This window comes from Sycon ciliatum, chromosome 7 (assembly GCF_964019385.1).
Source record: "Sycon ciliatum chromosome 7, ocSycCili1.1, whole genome shotgun sequence".
Lineage (NCBI taxonomy): Eukaryota > Metazoa > Porifera > Calcarea > Leucosolenida > Sycettidae > Sycon > Sycon ciliatum.
This window is the reverse complement of record NC_088649.1, coordinates 4,921,789-4,941,367: the sequence shown is the minus strand read 5'-3', so window position 1 is coordinate 4,941,367 and position 19,579 is coordinate 4,921,789. Positions and strand designations below refer to the sequence as shown.

Here is a 19,579-nt window from a genome sequence, read left to right as displayed (position 1 = left end):
ACAGCAGTGAACCAGGTAAAGTCCAACCACTCTAAGACGAACACCAAGGGACTGATGGTATTTGTTTGCAATACCCGTAACCGGGAGTTCTTCTTCTAATACCCAGTGAATACACAGCGACTTATCCAATAGTGTTATGAATGCTACAGTTGCGCTCGGTGAAATCCGACCCACAGTGCATATTTGGCGCCCTCAGCTTGCACAGCCCTGGACGGCCTAGTAGTAGTACGCATGCGGCTGGACATACACAGTACAAATACAGTGATGTAATCGGAACTGGTCCGGGGCGCCAGTTTTGCACTTCAGTGAGCGCAACTGGAGTTCAGCTAAAGTGAAAGTTTGTCTTATCAGTGTTCCTCTTAACGACGTTCACTGTATGTAGAACTACCTCCTCCAACTGTTGATGAAGAACTAGCAACCACATACCTGAGGCATGACGATCTCAAAGTCGTTGCTTGGCTTGGGAAGGCTGGCCAGACCGGCTCGAAGCTGTTCTCGGATCTCCGGCTGCACACAGACACACACATACACACAAACACAGATCCTGTTGGCAAAGACCTGGTCACCAAAGTGTGTGATATATGGAATTGCAGCGGAAAATCTCCCCCGCTCTCAGCTCTGTGTCTACGCTTCATACCAGAAGCCAATATCCAGTCTTTATGCCACAAGAACTTCAGTGCAGCCTGTGCACTCAAGGTAATCACAACACATCAACAACAAAAAACTAGGCTGCAAAATCCAGCCAAAAAACCTAAATTCTAGCTGCAAGTCAGAAGCAGATCTCAGGCCAGCCAATACAGAATGAGTCGTAAGTGAGAGGTTGAGCTAGGATAGCTTATGGTGTCTCACCTGCTTGACACTGTCCTGTAGTGAAGCTTGCGGTGTCTCGCCAGCCTGGAACACAAACACACAAACACGAAGTAACATCAATGTAGCTACATGTAGCAGAGGTTATGCAGAGAAACAACCGTGTATGTCAACATCACCGGATACCAGCCGAAACAGACAGTCACAAAGAGAGAGAGAGAGAGAGAGAGAGAGAGAGAGAGAGAGAGAGAGAGAGAGAGAGAGAGAGAGAGAGAGAGAGAGAGAGAGAGAGAGAGAGAGAGAGAGAGAGAGAGAGAGAGAGAGAGATGGACAAGGCAGGTCCACGAGAGAATGGCTTGTACATGTACAGCAAACCAGCCTACACAGTCACACGACTTGAAAGTCTGCAAGCAGACTGGCTCTCACCTGTCTAATGGAGTCTTGAACAGAACCGACCTGCGGTGTACCTAAATGTGCCATGTACCCAGTCTACACAACACAGAAACACGCACACAGCAACAAACCAACCAACACACACACACACACGCACAGCACTGAGTTGGTTCTGCCACGACTACTACGGATGAAAGCTCGTGACACGTACATACAGAGATACTAGGAAGACACTGCATGGATGAGAGAGAGAGGAATTAGACTATTTCTGAGAAATGATCACGCACAACTGAAGACCTGTAGCGACCTCTTCATTGCAGGTTCGTCGTTTTTCTAAATGGGCCACTAGACCACTAACCTGCCGGATGCTGTCTTGGAGCGAGACCTGCGGTGTTTTCAGCTGTGTGAGCGTACTCGGCGTGACCGAGTAGTCGGCGAGTAAAGCTTGCGACGATGCATCGCCATCCTCGGTCAGAGCGCGTGCATTCTCACTGGCAAACCCTAGCTTGACAACCTGGTGATGAAGTGAGGTGTAAGGAGGTGAATGAGGCACAACAGATGGGCAGACAGAGACAAGAAGGGAGGGAGGGAGGGGGAGAGAGAGAGAGAGAGAGAGAGAGGGAGAGAGAGGGAGAGAGAGAGAGAGAGAGAGAGAGAGAGAGAGAGAGAGAGAGAGAGAGAGAGAGCGATAGATAGAGAGAGACATACCGGTACATACACACAGACACGCACAGACATACACACACACACACACACACACACACACACACACACACACACACACACACACACACACACACACATACACAAACACACAGAGCATTAGCTACCTATTTCACTCGCAAGACAATCAAAAATTCACACATTCAAATACAGAACTACTCCAGAACATTCATTACGGCCTATACTGCAGTCAGCCTATTGTTTCTCCACCAAACAAACTGTCTCTACATCTCGGTCTCCTCGACATTGCATGAACGTGCATGTTCATCTCATGCACCGATACGCAAACACACGCCCTTGCGTGGCTCACCTCGGACAGCTCTTGATCAGAGATCTGCGGTGTGGGCAGCACCAGCTTGCTGCGCTTCTTGACGGGCTCCGGGTTGTGCATCTTGTTGAGCTGCATGACGTGGCTGAGCGCGTCAGACTCTTTCTTCTTCTTCTCGCGCTCCTTGTCCTTCTGACGATCACGCTGTACACACCAACGTAAGCCACAAAACGCCAGGACAAATTACTTCCCCGGTTTTGCAAAACAGATGAGAAAGCACAAAGCTCTAGATACAAGACCCGCGGGCAAACAACGCATGCAATATTGCTGCGGTGGACAGTACACACACAGACAATACAAGTTACTGTATAGCAGGAAATTTTCGGACGGAAATATTTTCGGACAAAGCCAAATTTCGACCTTTCGTACGGATCATATTTTCGTACAGTGCTGCATGTTAAATACACGTGTTCGCAAGGAGTTCAGTATGCATGTATAGTGTACATAATTTCACATGAATACATTTTAGTACAAAAGAGGCCGTGTACGAAATCGTACGAAAATAAATTCCGTCCGAAAATTTCCTGCCATACAGTACTTTACACACCATAACCGAAAAGGCCAGGACAAATTACTTCCCCCGGTTTTGCAACCAGATGGAATAATGCACAGGGGGCAAACAACGCATGCAGTATCGTTGCCGTGTACACACACGCACACAGACAATGCAAGGCACGCCCAACCGACCTGTTCTTCCTCGTCGCGCCGATTCTCGTCCAGGTGATGCTGCCGCAGACGCTTGAAGTCGGGCTCAACCGCGTCAAAGTGCTCTGTGCTGGTGTCGTGGAAGCCTTCGACTGGCTCCTTGCGGAACGGAATCTCGGCGTTGTAGTCCACGCCACGCTTCTTCTTCTTCTGGAACTTGCGAGCGGCGATGCCTGCTGCCCGCAGCTCACGACGCTTCTGCAATGTTGCCAATCGTCTGTGGAATAACAATTAAAAAATAGCAGATGAGGGCCATTACATACGCTGTGTGTGTATGATACAATAACAGACAAACGGGCACAGAGAGTGACACCCATCCACACACAAGTACGGACGGACGGACAAACGCAGACCCCCCCCCCCCACACACACAAACACAGACGACACGACGCGTCTGCAGTGTTGCCAGTCGTCTGGGGAATTACAATAATCAGCAGATGAGGGCCCGGTAGATATGGTGTGTGTATATGTGTGTGTATGATTGCACGCACAGGTGCACACGCCGTCTCAGAACTACAACAGCAGGCAAACAGACACCGAGAGTGACGCACACACACACACACACATGCACACACACACAAGCACAGATGGACAGACAAAAACAGACCCCCACCACCATGTATATGCCCGTCACAGAAGAAGCACGCAAATCTGCAAATGCACTGGATGTGCAACCCCCTCCCCCCCCCCCCCCCCCCCCACACACACACACAACCATTACCGTGCTTCCTCCAGCTGCTTTTCGCGAGCCTTGCGCTTAGCTTTCTTTCCCTGTGTGTTGGCAAGACGGGCACGGGCTTCAGACAACATCTCTAATTCTAAACACAAGAAGACAACAATAACAACAACAACAACCCATAGCGAGAATACAGATTTTCAAGCAACAGCAGAAGCAACAGCAACAACAGCAACATCGATCTACCCTCTCTGTGTTGGAAAGCTCTCGCCATTGTGCCGATTAGCACCAGGTGAATAGAAAAGGAACTAAACTGCGTACATCACACTTGCAGTCAGAGAGTACCATAGCACTGTGTGAAGTTCTGTGAACAGAGAAGGAACCCAACTCCACACATCACCAGGGGTGTCGTAAGGTATTGTACATTGGTGCGGCTATGAAAAGCCAGTGTGTTCGCGGGCCCTCCTGTGGGATTTTTTTGGAAAATCAGGCCCAAATCGCCCATATTCCATTGGATCACAAGATAAAAACAAAAAGTATTAGTGCATCTTTGGCCGCACATGCCACATTGGTTCCGACGCACTTGATCACAACTTGCAGTCAAAGAGAAGCGGAGCTCTCTTTCGCAGGAATGTAGCGAACTCTTACCGTCTTCGTCCATGTCGATCGGGTCGGGTCTGGCTGGCTTCGTCTCCGGGTGGGGATCGATTTCACCCGGGCGCAGTCGCCGGGAGTCTTCGATGTCGCCATCGCCTTCTTTCTGCTGTGCCCGATCTCTGCAAGGACAGCACATATATACACACAATATCATCACTAGAAAGTATGTTGGGAACATGAAAGTCATGGATGACTGGTGATCACTTTCAAGTCCCATAAGGCCCTCTTCAGACTATCCACATAGAACATCCAGTACAAAATCACATAAAACCTAAAACCTAAAAGGCAACATTTTCCAAAGCCTGCATTCAGACTATATTTTACATGCAATATACAGGTAACCTTTGACCCTGCGCAATTGCACAAGGGGATGCTTGAAAGCAGGGAGTCGTACAGAGTCTGTACACTTGTACGACTGCCTGGTGAAAGTACGATAAATGCAGGAAAGTTGCCTTGTGCAGAGGTTCGCACCCTGCCTGAAAGGATTGGGCGGCTTTTCAAGCTTCCCGCCAGATTCTTGTTGTCTTGGAAACTTCTATACAAATTATAGGCTGTTTTGCACATATTCTGAAGAGCGCCTAAGCACACAGAGTTCGGGGGAAACGGGGGATGGCCGTGGAGTCTGGATATTACTTGTGATCACTTTCAAGTCCTGACAACACGAAGTTCGGGGAAACACGCGATGATCGTGGACATCACGACTTACAGAAGCATTTCGTAGTGCTCCAGACACTGTGCGGCCGTTCGGCCAATGATGGGAGCGATGGTCCTCCATTGGCATGGCATTAACTTGGCCAGATGAAGCAGCTTCTCCTCCTCCTCACGACTCCATTCCGTCTACAAGCGCACAGCAAACACACACACACACAGCAAGCACACACACGGGCGGGCGGGCGTACGCACACACACACACACACACGCACAAAATGGAGAAATACGATGGGCTTCACAAGCTGGAATGCTTTACTCCGGCGAATTTGGTAGTGCTTAACGCAACCTCACAGCACACCAGTGTGATGAAATGTCACACAGACGTGAGAGTGAATTCACGCACACATGCAGACACAACAATAAGCATGCATTACAAATCTGAAAAGCAACATGACCATTGACAATTTGACGCCCATCGCCGGAGGCGATGATAGCGATGCTACAGCAGACGCCAAAGCAACTTGTGCTGGGATTGCACCATTCAACAGTTTGCAAGGCTGAAGAATTAACCGCCACTATTCAGCCCGGTCTACACCACATAGCTATGAAGTGACTTTTTCTGGCCAGTGAATCCCTACTTTTTGGTCATTTTTTCCGCACACACATCACACCAAAAGCAACATGGGCACACATACACACACGCACGCAGCAGCAGCAGCAAACCAGCAGAGCAACATACCTTCTTGATACTTGGATCTAGCCATTCATACCTGCACAACAATCACAGTGCCAACCACAGCATACATACATACATACATACATACATCAGCATAGAAGAATAAACATCGTGCCCAAAGCCAGCAACCATCCATGCGTTTGCAGTACACCGGTCACGCAAAGTCCAGAGAGAGGACACAATCAACCATCTTTCATAGACTCCAGCCTGGTGCCTATTACATTAAAGTCAATAATAGTCTTTAGTCCACGCGTGTTGCAAGAGGTCTTTCCACGGCCAGTCAGGTTTTCCCATCAACCACCATACCGCAACTTCCAGGGACAGCCAGCCACATTAGTGAGGAATGTACATACGGACGTCATGCCTGTACTATGCGAACGGAAGACCCTCTATCTCAGACAATCCATCTTCACACAACGTACAGAATGCATTCTAGACTTCGACAATAACTGCGAACTTTGAATACATAGTAAGGTTCCTCTACTTTCCAGCACGCTAAAAACAGCATGCCGTTCAAAAGTTTACAGAGAGAACTTTCTGTAGACTACAAGGGAACTGCACAGATGACACACATGCGCACACACCTGCGCATACACACACCACACACACACACACACACCGACTGACCATCTGGCCTTGCACTGCTTGGCAGACTTGCGATGAAGCAACGATGCAATACGAGACCACTGGTTCTTGCCATATTTCATTACAGACGCTTTCAAGATCTCATCCTGGACAGACAAGAATCAAAAGGAGTATACCGAAAACAGATGATGCCAATGGGGATAATGACAACGTCCAGCAGACAAAAATGAGCAATATTGCTTTCGTAGCAAGCACAAAGGAGACGCAGCGGTAGTCCAACGAAAAATGAAAGTGCACGGCAGGTCCTATGCTACTGTAAACAGCCTAATGTTTGCTAATGTTTGCGAGAAGAGAGTAACGCAAATATTAACCATCGTGAAATCAAACTTCAACAGTGGGTGTTTGTGTGGCCACGGTGCTCCACGAATATTTGCCATTGTAAACTCGCTGGTTCTGAGAGATCACAACAATTTAGTGGCACAAACATTGGGCGGTTTACAGTATTTAAATCTGGATTGACTTTGACTACCACTGTGACACAACTGACAGGGACGTAGCTCGCAGTGTGGCGACCTTGAATCAGAGCACAATTGCAGTGTGGGGACCATTTACCACCGGCAACCTCATAAAATCGCTATGCCACCAATTTTTGAATATGTACGAGTACCTATGACGGCCATTTGCTGGCGTGGCAACCAGACTATACTGACTACACGAGCAATGCGCCTGGGTGGAGTGCTGGAAAACCCCTAGGTCAAGTAGCAAGTAGGAAGTGATTGATACCAGACAATCTCTAAAGAGATAAAAGTCCGATGGTGCAGAAAATGGATGTGCGAGTCTGCTGCATGCTATTTTATCAAGCTCAACAGTGACGAGTAGCTGGAGGGACCAACACAACGACAAAAGGCTGATGGCACAGACACTGGATGTGCCAGTCTGCTATTCGCAGCTGTGGAGCTGGACAGTGGCGCGTGCAGGGACCGGACATGACCTAAAAGCATGCACAGAGATCTGCTAGCTTTCCACATTTTCACCGCAGCTTGCGACACAAACGTGCTGGAGGTGCCATGTACAGTGCTGCTCAATGAAATCCAGTCGCGTCACTCAAGTACGCGCCGGGCGTTGCGCAGCCCTAGACCTGCGAACACTGGGCTGCGAAAAACTTGATCGACGCGACTGGATTTCATCCAGAAGTACTGTAACTGTTTTCAGTAGCCCGAGCTATTGAAAACAGTTACTTGCCATACAGCTGTACAGACTGGCTGAGCTATTGAAAAAAAACAGTTACTTGCCATACAGCTGTACAGACTGGCCGAGCTATTGAAAACAGTTACTTGCCATACAGCTGTACAGACTGGCCGAGCTATTGAAAACAGTTACTTGCCATACAGCTGTACAGACTGGCCGAGCTATTGAAAACAGTTACTTGCCATACAGCTGTACAGACTGGCCGAGCTATTGAAAACAGTTACTTGCCATACAGCTGTACAGACTGGCCGAGCTATTGAAAACAGTTACTTGCCATACAGCTGTACAGACTGGCCGAGCTATTGAAAACAGTTACTTGCCATACAGCTGTACAGACTGGCCGAGCTATTGAAAACAGTTACTTGCCATACAGCTGTACAGACTGGCCGAGCTATTGAAAACAGTTACTTGCCATACAGCTGTACAGACTGGCCGAGCTATTGAAAACAGTTACTTGCCATACAGCTGTACAGACTGGCCGAGCTATTGAAAACAGTTACTTGCCATACAGCTGTACAGACTGGCCGAGCTATTGAAAACAGTTACTTGCCATACAGCTGTACAGACTGGCCGAGCTATTGAAAACAGTTACTTGCCATACAGCTGTACAGACCGACCGAGCTATTGAAAACAGTTACTTGCCATACAGCTGTACAGACCGGCCGAGCTATTGAAAACAGTTACTTGCCATACAGCTGTACAGACCGGCCGAGCTATTGAAAACAGTTACTTGCCATACAGCTGTACAGACTGGCCGAGCTATTGAAAACAGTTACTTGCCATACAGCTGTACAGACTTGCCGAGCTATTGAAAACAGTTACTTGCCATACAGCTGTACAGACTGGCCGGGCTATTGAAAACAGTTACTTGCCATACAGCTGTACAGACTGGCCGAGCTATTGAAAACAGTTACTTGCCATACAGCTGTACAGACCGGCCGAGCTATTGAAAACAGTTACTTGCCATACAGCTGTACAGACCGGCCGAGCTATTGAAAACAGTTACTTGCCATACAGCTGTACAGACTGGCCGAGCTATTGAAAACAGTTACTTGCCATACAGCTGTACAGACTTGCCGAGCTATTGAAAACAGTTACTTGCCATACAGCTGTACAGACTGGCCGAGCTATTGAAAACAGTTACTTGCCATACAGCTGTACAGACTGGCCGAGCTATTGAAAACAGTTACTTGCCATACAGCTGTACAGACCGGCCGAGCTATTGAAAACAGTTACTTGCCATACAGCTGTACAGACTGGCCGAGCTATTGAAAACAGTTACTTGCCATACAGCTGTACAGACTGGCCGAGCTATTGAAAACAGTTACTTGCCATACAGCTGTACAGACTTGCCGAGCTATTGAAAACAGTTACTTGCCATACAGCTGTACAGACTGGCCGAGCTATTGAAAACAGTTACTTGCCATACAGCTGTACAGACTGGCCGAGCTATTGAAAACAGTTACTTGCCATACAGCTGTACAGACTGGCCGAGCTATTGAAAACAGTTACTTGCCATACAGCTGTACAGACTGGCCGAGCTATTGAAAACAGTTACTTGCCATACAGCTGTACAGACTGGCCGAGCTATTGAAAACAGTTACTTGCCATACAGCTGTACAGACTGGCCGAGCTATTGAAAACAGTTACTTGCCATACAGCTGTACAGACTGGCCGAGCTATTGAAAACAGTTACTTGCCATACAGCTGTACAGACTGGCCGAGCTATTGAAAACAGTTACTTGCCATACAGCTGTACAGACTGGCCGAGCTATTGAAAACAGTTACTTGCCATACAGCTGTACAGACTGGCCGAGCTATTGAAAACAGTTACTTGCCATACAGCTGTACAGACCGACCGAGCTATTGAAAACAGTTACTTGCCATACAGCTGTACAGACTGGCCGAGCTATTGAAAACAGTTACTTGCCATACAGCTGTACAGACTGGCCGAGCTATTGAAAACAGTTACTTGCCATACAGCTGTACAGACTGGCCGAGCTATTGAAAACAGTTACTTGCCATACAGCTGTACAGACTGGCCGAGCTATTGAAAACAGTTACTTGCCATACAGCTGTACAGACTGGCCGGGCTATTGAAAACAGTTACTTGCCATACAGCTGTACAGACTGGCCGAGCTATTGAAAACAGTTACTTGCCATACAGCTGTACAGACTGGCCGAGCTATTGAAAACAGTTACTTGCCATACAGCTGTACAGACTGGCCGAGCTATTGAAAACAGTTACTTGCCATACAGCTGTACAGACTGGCCGGGCTATTGAAAACAGTTACTTGCCATACAGCTGTACAGACTGGCCGAGCTATTGAAAACAGTTACTTGCCATACAGCTGTACAGACTGGCCGAGCTATTGAAAACAGTTACTTGCCATACAGCTGTACAGACTGGCCGAGCTATTGAAAACAGTTACTTGCCATACAGCTGTACAGACTGGCCGAGCTATTGAAAACAGTTACTTGCCATACAGCTGTACAGACTGGCCGAGCTATTGAAAACAGTTACTTGCCATACAGCTGTACAGACTGGCCGAGCTATTGAAAACAGTTACTTGCCATACAGCTGTACAGACCGACCGAGCTATTGAAAACAGTTACTTGCCATACAGCTGTACAGACTGGCCGAGCTATTGAAAACAGTTACTTGCCATACAGCTGTACAGACTGGCCGAGCTATTGAAAACAGTTACTTGCCATACAGCTGTACAGACTGGCCGAGCTATTGAAAACAGTTACTTGCCATACAGCTGTACAGACTGGCCGAGCTATTGAAAACAGTTACTTGCCATACAGCTGTACAGACTGGCCGGGCTATTGAAAACAGTTACTTGCCATACAGCTGTACAGACTGGCCGAGCTATTGAAAACAGTTACTTGCCATACAGCTGTACAGACCGGCCGAGCTATTGAAAACAGTTACTTGCCATACAGCTGTACAGACCGGCCGAGCTATTGAAAACAGTTACTTGCCATACAGCTGTACAGACTGGCCGAGCTATTGAAAACAGCTACTTGCCATACAGCTGTACAGACTGGCCGAGCTGTTCACTCTAGTAGTACATGTATCGGGAGGTGGCTAGGACACCAGCTTACTCTACTGCGCAGACTATGTCTCTGCAGCAGCATGTGTGCCAGTGCTTCGGTTCGATTTTCACACTGTTCCTTTTGGGGGGGGGGGGGTTCCGCTCAGCACCACCTAGACGAGCTCTTCATGGTGGCCCAGGATCGAGCAGCTTCGAGAGGATTTACTCACGCGCGCATAGCGCGCGTGCGGGCGCGGACGTTCTTTAGCCGAGGAACAGCAGCGGAACCATGTGTTGTACAGTGATATTGTACTTATTGTGTCAATGCATATTGTACGTGATCTGTCACATATCATTATTATTGTTATTGGGAACGGAGCGGACAGCTGACCCGTACACAGGTGCATCCAACTGTACAGACACCTGCAGTTTAAACCCAAGCGACTGGCGATATCTCGCCTACTAAACCCGTTCATGCTCTTTCTGGAATCCGTCTTCTGTATACAGGTGGAATCCTGATAATTCGAATATCGCTTAATTCGAACATACCGCTTAATTAGAAGTTTTTTCCAGGACAGATTTCTGTCAACACGATTCCCACATAAAATGTTCTGATAATTCGAACCTCGAACCGGACATGTCCGGTAATTCGAAGTTCCACGGATTCCACTTACATAGAAAATGTGTGGGATTTGTGCTGATAATTCGAAGTTAGCAACGTGTAATTCGAAGTTCACTGTACACTGTACTGGTCAGTTTAGTTTGCATGAGCTGGCTGTGCCGGTCAGTTCAGTATCCGTGAAATCTGTGTCTAAGGTCCATAGCGCAACTCTGCGTGACCATGGGAGCATTTTGACATACATATTGTGTTGTGGGTTCATGTTTGGATAATTAGAATGTCCGGATAATTAGAAGTGTTTTCTGGCATTTGGAGGTTCGAATTATCAGGATTTCACCTGTACTACAGTATTATGTACTACCGTACTGGCAATATATGTTGCCGCAGTGAGGCCATGAAGCGTTACATTGGTACATGTTTGCCGCACGCAGGGCGTTACATGCAAAGTCGCACAGGAGCCGTTACACAGGTTTCTATATTGCCGCAGTCCTTTTTTTTGCCACGCGGTACACGTGCTTTCACAGTTTTCAGCCTTTGCAGTGCAAACTGCGATGAAAAGATCGCCGCACCCCGCCTGACGCGCGTTACGAACACAACGAAAATTTGTCGCACTAGCCTGGTCGCGCGTTACGCCGCACCCCCCTGCGTTACGCGTTACGCGGCAACATATATTGCCAGTACGGTAGTTGATGGGTTCTCAACCAAAAAGGATGAAAATCAGTGAAAGTTCGCGCATTTGCGTATTTCAGCAGCTAAATTTCGAAACCTATGGGTCTAATCACTACAACAATGCAGGATCAAGACAATGCTGGACAACAACTGAGAGAAGGATTGAGAGTGTGCACCGAATTTTCAAAAAATATACTAATTTTTATGGGCTTTCCATATAAATGCAACCGCATTCCTCGGAATAAATTTGAACAGGGTACGAGTGGGATCGACTCGGCCAATATGTGAACCTTGCCACGATCCAAGCTGGAATACCCATGGCACAATCACGCACACTAAATTTCCAACGAGAACAACAATATTCTCACCTCTGTGTTCCTCCACACACCACCTTTTATCATAATTCGCGGCATGGTGGAAGTTGTCGGGAGCTTGAAGCTCCAACAGCCAAGAAAGCACTACTTCAGTCGCCTACGTGAAAAATCAGCTCCTACGGCATATGCCTAAAATTAAACGGGGTAGAATTTTTCAGCTACGACTCGCCCAAAGTTTCGGCCATCCATCCGAAAGAAGACGGAGACTTCTTTGCCAAAAAAATTACTGATATGATGCAGGATCGATCGGTGCAGCGTGCATCGAAGAAGCTGCAAGATGCGATCTCGCGAGCTGCGGCGCTGTTTCCGTGGTTTCTAGGGGAACAAGCGATGACATCATGACGCCAGTTTTTCTCCCTTTTTTGCTAAATTTTTGAGAGATCTTTAGTTGTGCATCGCGCATGGCGACGCATCGCTGCTGTTGCTATGGTAAACAGATGGGGGCGAAATCTACGCTGCACGCAGACACCGCACTCCAAACAGTTTAGCTCTTGCTGCTCTTGCTGCGACTTTCGCTGCCGGGAGGGAGGATTTGGCCAAGGGCAGAGGCTAGCAGGAAAAAATCCGTGTATACCCTTCCTGGGTTCAGTCTGCCCTCATTCTCAAAATCGCTAGCTCTAACGTTTGAGCTTGGAAGTTGGATGCAGCGGCGCGACTGCCAGAAGCCGAATCTTGCGCGCTCACCAGTACCATCGCCCCACAATACTCTGCTGCTTCTTCTACACATCGGCTGATGGTCGCAGGACACGGCATTGAACAAGCGATTCAACAAAATAGAACAGCGGAGGAGAACGGCGACGAGGCGAGAAGATGCCGATTCCGTACGCGACCAAAATTGCGTCCTCGGGTCCGCCGGGACTGGGACCGGAGGGAACCTATTCCTTCTCGGCGGCTCCTAGGGCGCAGGTCGCCCAGCCGCGCCGCAAGCCGATGCAGCAGCAGCAGCAGCAGTATCGTGATGCGCAGGCTCTTGTATCGAGCGGTGAAGTAACAGGGTGAGTCTGCTCGTCTGTCCGATGCGCGGGTGGTTTGACTCGCGACCAGTGTGTGTGTATTTTTTTAATTAATTAAATTTTACAATACGTGTAGATTTACCAGGTGCGGTGAAGCGTACAAGCAGCTAGAGACCAGCTGATTGGCGGCATGCACCACGTAATAGTGAGGTTTTGGTCTACGTTACGGGAACGCGACGCGAAGTATCCGGGGAACTCTCTTCGCTTTTCGTAGAAACCTGGACCCAAAACACGCGAAGCCATAGACTCTAACCCAGACACCTGCTCTCTACGTGATTTCCCTACGTTTCACGTGTAGCAGAACCTCTCTATTGGCACCAGATCACCACCTCACTGTCTTGCAATGTTCATCCTAGGGTATGTACTACAGTATGATAGGGCGCCGAAGAATACTTCGCCAAAGTTTTCCACATGCTTGATCACATCGCATGATGCTCTCCATGATCGCAGAATAAGAACAGTACGACGAACATTTGAACTTTTTAGAACAATGGTAGGCTGCGCCACTGCGTTACTGTAGCTGGGTTGGTCTTCTGCCAACAGTGGGGGCTTAGTGTTTAGTTACTGCAACGGGTGGTACAGGGACGTCGGATATGCTACGGTCACTACGGCATTGACCGTATCACTCTTTGTGTGTCTGACTCTGTACATGTACTGATGTACGGATGCCCATTTATGTCCATGTGTGTGTGTGTGTGTGTGTGTGTGTGTTCTTATCCGCACACACGTTTACACCTGCATGTGTGTTTATACATGTCTGTCTGTCTGTCTGTCGGAAGCAGCCAGTACGGCAATCTCATGTTTGAGCGGCGCATCGTTCGCGGAAACACATACGCACAGGCCAAACTCATTTCGGTAAGTCTTGAAACCACCTAACTACTTACGGGGGGGGGGCATGATCCTTGTACAGTGCTGGCAACTGAAATCCGAACCCTGAGCGGTGCGTTCACATTCTAGCGGTCTCTATTTCGTAGTGTTACAATCCTGCGTTGGGTCTTTACGATGTGAGCGCACCGCTCAGGGGTCGGATTTCAGATGCCAGCACTGTAGTACGTGAGCACACATGTTCACTGTAGAATGTACATGTACTAAATACATGAATGCAGCGAGTACGGTAAACCGTCACGGGGCGACGGACATGCTGAGGATACTACGGAATTGGTCGTACCACTTTTTTTGCCTCGGGAGCCCTATGAATGAATAAAATGCAATGATTTAATTAAAAGTATGGACTCTAAAAGTTTGTCTGCTTTTCAAGTGTTCCGGTCAAGCCCCCATGCAGGATGGGCACTTTTAATAGTTGGACGACTTTATCACCCCAAAATCGTGACCTTCTGACACCCTTGCGAGTGGTCATAGATATTGGGTTTGGTCATCTCTATTACTGTACTTGGTCCGTTCCATCGCAATTGTCGCTTATCTATCGCAACTAAGAACAGGAGTTTTTTTACCGCTCTGTGAAATTTCCAATACGCATAGTGAAGAAGCATGATACAGGATTCCTGTCCGCCACAAGAAATAAATTCAGCGATGGAATCTGATGAAGCAAGTCGAAGAAAGGAAGCAAGGTTACAAAAAATGTACAAAAGAAAACAGCGACGGAGCGCCTTCTTGCACTCAGGCTTTAGTTTATCCGACTCTGGCTCTGTATGTATCACTCGAGCTGATGCCACTTGAGCTCACATTCACTGGTGTGTATAGCTGCTAGCGTAGAGTACCGTATCTCTTGCTTTCTCCGCTTGGCGTATAGCAGCGACGGGAAAGGAACAGTCGTGGTTGTCACTTTGGCACTTGGAGGAACGTGGGCAGCGCAGCGTGACCCGTCTGTCACTACAGTACTGTGTGTTCAACAATGTTTTTGAATCAGGCACACATCCCTCTCCAGACAGCTGTCATACGCTCTGCTGGATACGCTGACCACGACTCTTGTGCTGCCGCTGCCAGGTCGGACAATGTCTTCTTTGCCACCATCTCGCCATCAGTTTGCAGGCTTGCAAAGAATACCAGGTCATTGCAGTTCAAACATTGCAGTTCAAACAACTGAGCTGGCTGGCCTCGCCGTGACTGTCACGCTCTCCAGGTCAGGATGTCGATTTCCCCTGCTACAGTTCCAGTCTTTGAGCTGCGCTTGGCTTTTCGCTGCAGTGAATGTGTGCATTCACTGCAGTGCATTCACTGCAGCGAAAAGTTTCCCACTTTTCCATCAAAATTGTATGAATCGCGATGCCACTGGCGCTAGTCGCGATGGTTTTTTTCTTTCTGGCTCCTCTGATCTTGCCATCACAACCTCCCAAACGAATGTGAGTTAGATATCGAGATAGGACTGGGTTTTACCTGTCAAAAGGTGTGTGGGAGATAAGCGACAATTGCGATGAAACGGACCAAGTATTTAAAAATCACGAAACCAAGCACTGACTGTATTGATGAAGACAATGGCAGCGGAAGCAAGAGCAGCAGCAACAACGACAGCAACGACAATCTCTTATAAGCCCACTGCACAATGACGTAATTTGCACCGTAAACACCCCGTGCAGCCACCTGGGTGTGGTCGTCTGGGATGTTGAACAGTGCATTGCAGATCCCAGCGTGCTCACATGCATTACTCATACCTTCCATATTTGGCAATGGGCTTATTGGCCACGGACTATTGCGAGAATATAGATTTCAAACACCAACAGCAGCACAACTCTATTGCTCCCTGTGTCATTTTTGTTCTATGTGTTCTCTCGTGTCTGTCCGGCCTCTGCCTGTCGCGGCAACACTTGGTGTGGGTGTATGTGTGTGTGTGTGTGTGTGTGTGTGTGTGTGTGTGTGTGTGTGTGTGTGTGTGTGTGTGTGTGTGTGTGTGTGTGTTGCTGCCGCATCACAGACCCAGCCTGACCCGGTGGAGATACAACGACAGCAGGAGATCCGACGGAGAGCGCTGGCTAGGAGGAAAAAGACAGAGCAGCAACGGCCACGCACACCGGATGCCGTGGAGGGTCGAAAACATATCCTCAATCACATTATGCGGTATTTATAAAAGAAAGGACCGAAATGTTACGTGTTATCCTTAGTTCGTGTCCAACACTAACAGCTATAACTTTTTAGCAAGAGGTTGTGTAGTCTTTTTGATTTTGATTTTAATCGATCAGCGTGGGCCTATGTTGCACGCTGTTAGAGGAGTTGCCATTCACGAATAGGTCGCCGCGACATCATGACCCTGGGATACTGCAGTTCTGGCCGGCAGAGAATAGAACTCCAACCTCATGAATAAAGTAGTGCCACGCTGAAGCAGGCGCGTGCCCCGTATTGGTTCCTGGGTGCCCGGAACCCCCCTTTTTTCGCTCAAAATGCAGGATTTTGCTTCATTTTTTGAAAAATTTTCCCGGGGGAGGTCCCCCAGAACCCCCGTTGAAGGGCACCGGCGCACGCGCCTGTGAAGTACGCAGAGTGGTCTGTGTGGTGCCAGGAAAGCGTAGCCCCTCCCCGCCACACTATTGTATTCACAAGGTCGGATTACTCTGGTAAGGACTGTAGATTACTGTAATATTATGTTTTGACGTCAATTAAAGTTAAAGATCTCCGGATTTTTGTGGGTTAGCGAGGTGAAATTCTAACGAATTCCGTCTCAAAACCGGCAAATGACTGTACATGTACATATCGTTTTGTACATAACGACTTCAAATGTTAACGGGTTTTTTAAATCCGTTAAATCGTTAGAATTAACTGTTCGTTAAAGGGGCACTCCGGCTTCATTTTCGACGTCGAGTTTTCGATGCCAAGGCGAAGGTAGGTGAAAGAGAAGACCCCTCGAACAAGAACGAGTCTCCAGAAGCGATCGAGTCGAGCAGGAAGACGACTTTTGAATTTCGGCCGAGCGAGCGCTGATGACGTAATGAGGGATTAGCTTGCCAGTGGAAATGCATCTGCGCACATACATTTCACATACTTTTTGGCCAATTTTCAATCGAAGAAGAGGTTGTTTGCTATGTTCTCCCAAAGCCGTGAGCGATCCCGTCTTCTATACCCTTCCAGGTACCCTGAAGGTCCTCCAGAGGAGAATTTATCTCCATCGAAGCGTTGTTGATCCGCTAAATTCGTCTCGAGACATATTCACCCAGTGCAGTGCTGATAAATGTAGAATGTTGAATCTGTGATAATCGTCGACGATGGAGAGAGAGGCTGATAGCCGCTGTCGCAGGGAGAGTGAAGCTGCTGGAAGTAACAACGGGGAGCCCGCTTGTATCACCTGAACAACCAGACTTCAAAGCAGCTTGACCAAATCGGAGGGTGCCTCGTTGCTTATCGTGAATATTACACCGACATGAATTACTACAAGTATACTGGTGAGTTTTTATCTTGTTTTGTTCTTATGCTAGTACCCTGGCCTGGAGTTCTCGTTAGCAAATTCCTATTCCCTGGCGTTTTCTAAACATTCCGTGTAGGACTGAATACGTGATCAAGTATTCCGATTTGGGTAGATGTGGAATTTGGACATGTATTTTATAATTTTTTTTTCTTCCAAATAGAGCGTTTGTAGAGAAATGGTTGCCCAAATACAACAAAATTTATTCTGCAGTTCTACAACTAACTTGTACTGAAATCCAGTCAAAGTAAAAATGATTCTTCATGACAGTTGGGGTCAATGAAATCTGATCCAGGCATAACGAATGGTGACGCCTGCCACCCCGGGAACGAATGCCCATTTGGTGGGGGATACCAAAGTACTCGAAAGTAGTGCGTGTTTCAATGTGGCATGGAAGTTTTATTATGATCTCTGGTCAATGCAACATATGATAGCCATCATGAATTGCAGGCCTCTAACGCAACTCCTACCAGAATTGGCAGTTCCCTAAGTTAGATGCTTTATAATTCCATGGCCCCAGCTGTAGTTATAGAGGTTTTTATTCTTATAGTCGATAGGTTTATACTGATGGCCACAAACAACGGCAGTTCAAACTTCACTGATGTGTTCATGAGCTGAGAGATTTCTCTCCACTATTTCTGTTGTGCACACAGGTCTGTCCAATATGCATTGACCGTATTGGGTATGGTACCTGCTCTGAGAAGGGAATCGCTGGAGCCACAGTCCAACTATACAGGCTTTCAAGAAACAGAGAGGAGCCATCTTTGCAAGCTGATACCTGATGTGTACCGACAGAATTCTCACGAGATACCTTACAGACTACGCCTGGTGTATACTTCATAGTACTCCTTCGACTACTGTCCAGAATCAAGTCGACTGAAGCAAGTTCAAACAACTCTGGCTTCAAACTAGCCGTCGATTAGACAAACAAAACATTCTCTCATATACTAGAGCACTCTGACAACTCATGACCTATTCCTAACGATTGCCAACGCTTATAAATATGTAGAGTACTGATTGGAATGTGCTCACAATCTCAACAATTCAGTGCTATAATTATTTGAACTATGTGTTCCTTCCATAAATGTTGTATCCACATATAATCCACAGTGCTGCAAAGTTTCAGAGTTCTCAGGGTATCAAACAAAATTATTTCAAATACAGTGAAATTGTTCGTGTACATCATAGCGTAACTTGTAGTTCCCTGGTCCTTTTCTTTGCTGTAAATTAATCCTTTGCTCTCTAGCCGCCGGCGAGTCCAACAGTGAAATTGTTAGTTCATATTTATGTGTGTGTGTGGGGGGGGGGGGGGGGGGGGTTGAACATAATTCTATATAAGGGACCTGCAACTGTAATACCACAGTACAGTAGATAGCAAATATGTAGAAAACAGAAATGCATGTTCCCATCATTGTACATGGATCAGCAAGAACAGGATTTACAATCGCCTAGAGATACTTGAGCTATTCCAGTATTCTCCGTGAGCTGTCCCATTCCACAATGGTTCATGCCACCATTATTTCTGGTAGTATCCATGTGCATAATTCCAAGACCATCTCGGATTCAACGCTTGACTCGGTCACTGGGGCTGTCAAACTTCGCATCACAAATGAACTTCAATTTCTCATCTGGTTCAAGTATATGTACTGCCATGACTTGACCATGCTTCATCTACAGCTAGGCGAAGATTGTGGCGTTGAATTCCATAGCGCACCTTCTTGCCGCCATGCAGGAGAATGTTGAGAGAAGTGAACATATTTTTACTAAAAAAACAACAGCCACTGAAGAGGATAGCATTAGCAATAGCCTTGGGTGAATTTCCTGCAGGTACACGTTGTTGGTAGGTCTACTGGTCGGTCTCCATATCGTCAAGTTCAGAAATCACCTGTACTACACATCTTGTAGAAGGGATCCTGATCGAAAAATTTTCTGATCATAAAATTCACTAAACTGAGGGCGAGACAAATAGTCAGTACTCCCCGATTCCGTCTAGCTGCTTTGATCAA

The 19,579-nt window shown here is 47.4% G+C and overlaps 2 protein-coding genes across 2 annotated transcripts in view; one reads left to right on the top strand and one right to left on the bottom strand.

Moving 5' to 3' along the window:
- The window catches only part of LOC135820801 (cell division cycle 5-related protein-like), a 21,313-nt gene extending 8,875 nt beyond the window's left edge, over positions 1 to 12,438 (bottom strand). The window contains 12 exon segments of the mRNA XM_065333845.1: positions 427 to 507; positions 850 to 894; positions 1,234 to 1,296; positions 1,559 to 1,714; positions 2,234 to 2,395; positions 2,939 to 3,173; positions 3,678 to 3,774; positions 4,281 to 4,408; positions 4,996 to 5,126; positions 5,680 to 5,710; positions 6,304 to 6,407; positions 12,207 to 12,438. Coding sequence (XP_065189917.1) covers positions 427 to 507; positions 850 to 894; positions 1,234 to 1,296; positions 1,559 to 1,714; positions 2,234 to 2,395; positions 2,939 to 3,173; positions 3,678 to 3,774; positions 4,281 to 4,408; positions 4,996 to 5,126; positions 5,680 to 5,710; positions 6,304 to 6,407; positions 12,207 to 12,251 — 1,278 coding nt within the window. The 5' untranslated portion in view covers positions 12,252 to 12,438.
- A 268-nt stretch (positions 12,439 to 12,706) lies between these two features.
- The window catches only part of LOC135820805 (radial spoke head protein 3 homolog B-like), a 30,024-nt gene continuing 23,151 nt past the window's right edge, over positions 12,707 to 19,579 (top strand). Inside the window, exons 1-3 of the mRNA XM_065333850.1 lie at positions 12,707 to 13,207; positions 14,008 to 14,080; positions 16,095 to 16,217. Of these exons, the coding sequence (XP_065189922.1) occupies positions 13,023 to 13,207; positions 14,008 to 14,080; positions 16,095 to 16,217 (381 nt within the window). The 5' untranslated portion in view covers positions 12,707 to 13,022. The remainder of the gene's footprint in view (positions 13,208 to 14,007; positions 14,081 to 16,094; positions 16,218 to 19,579) is intronic.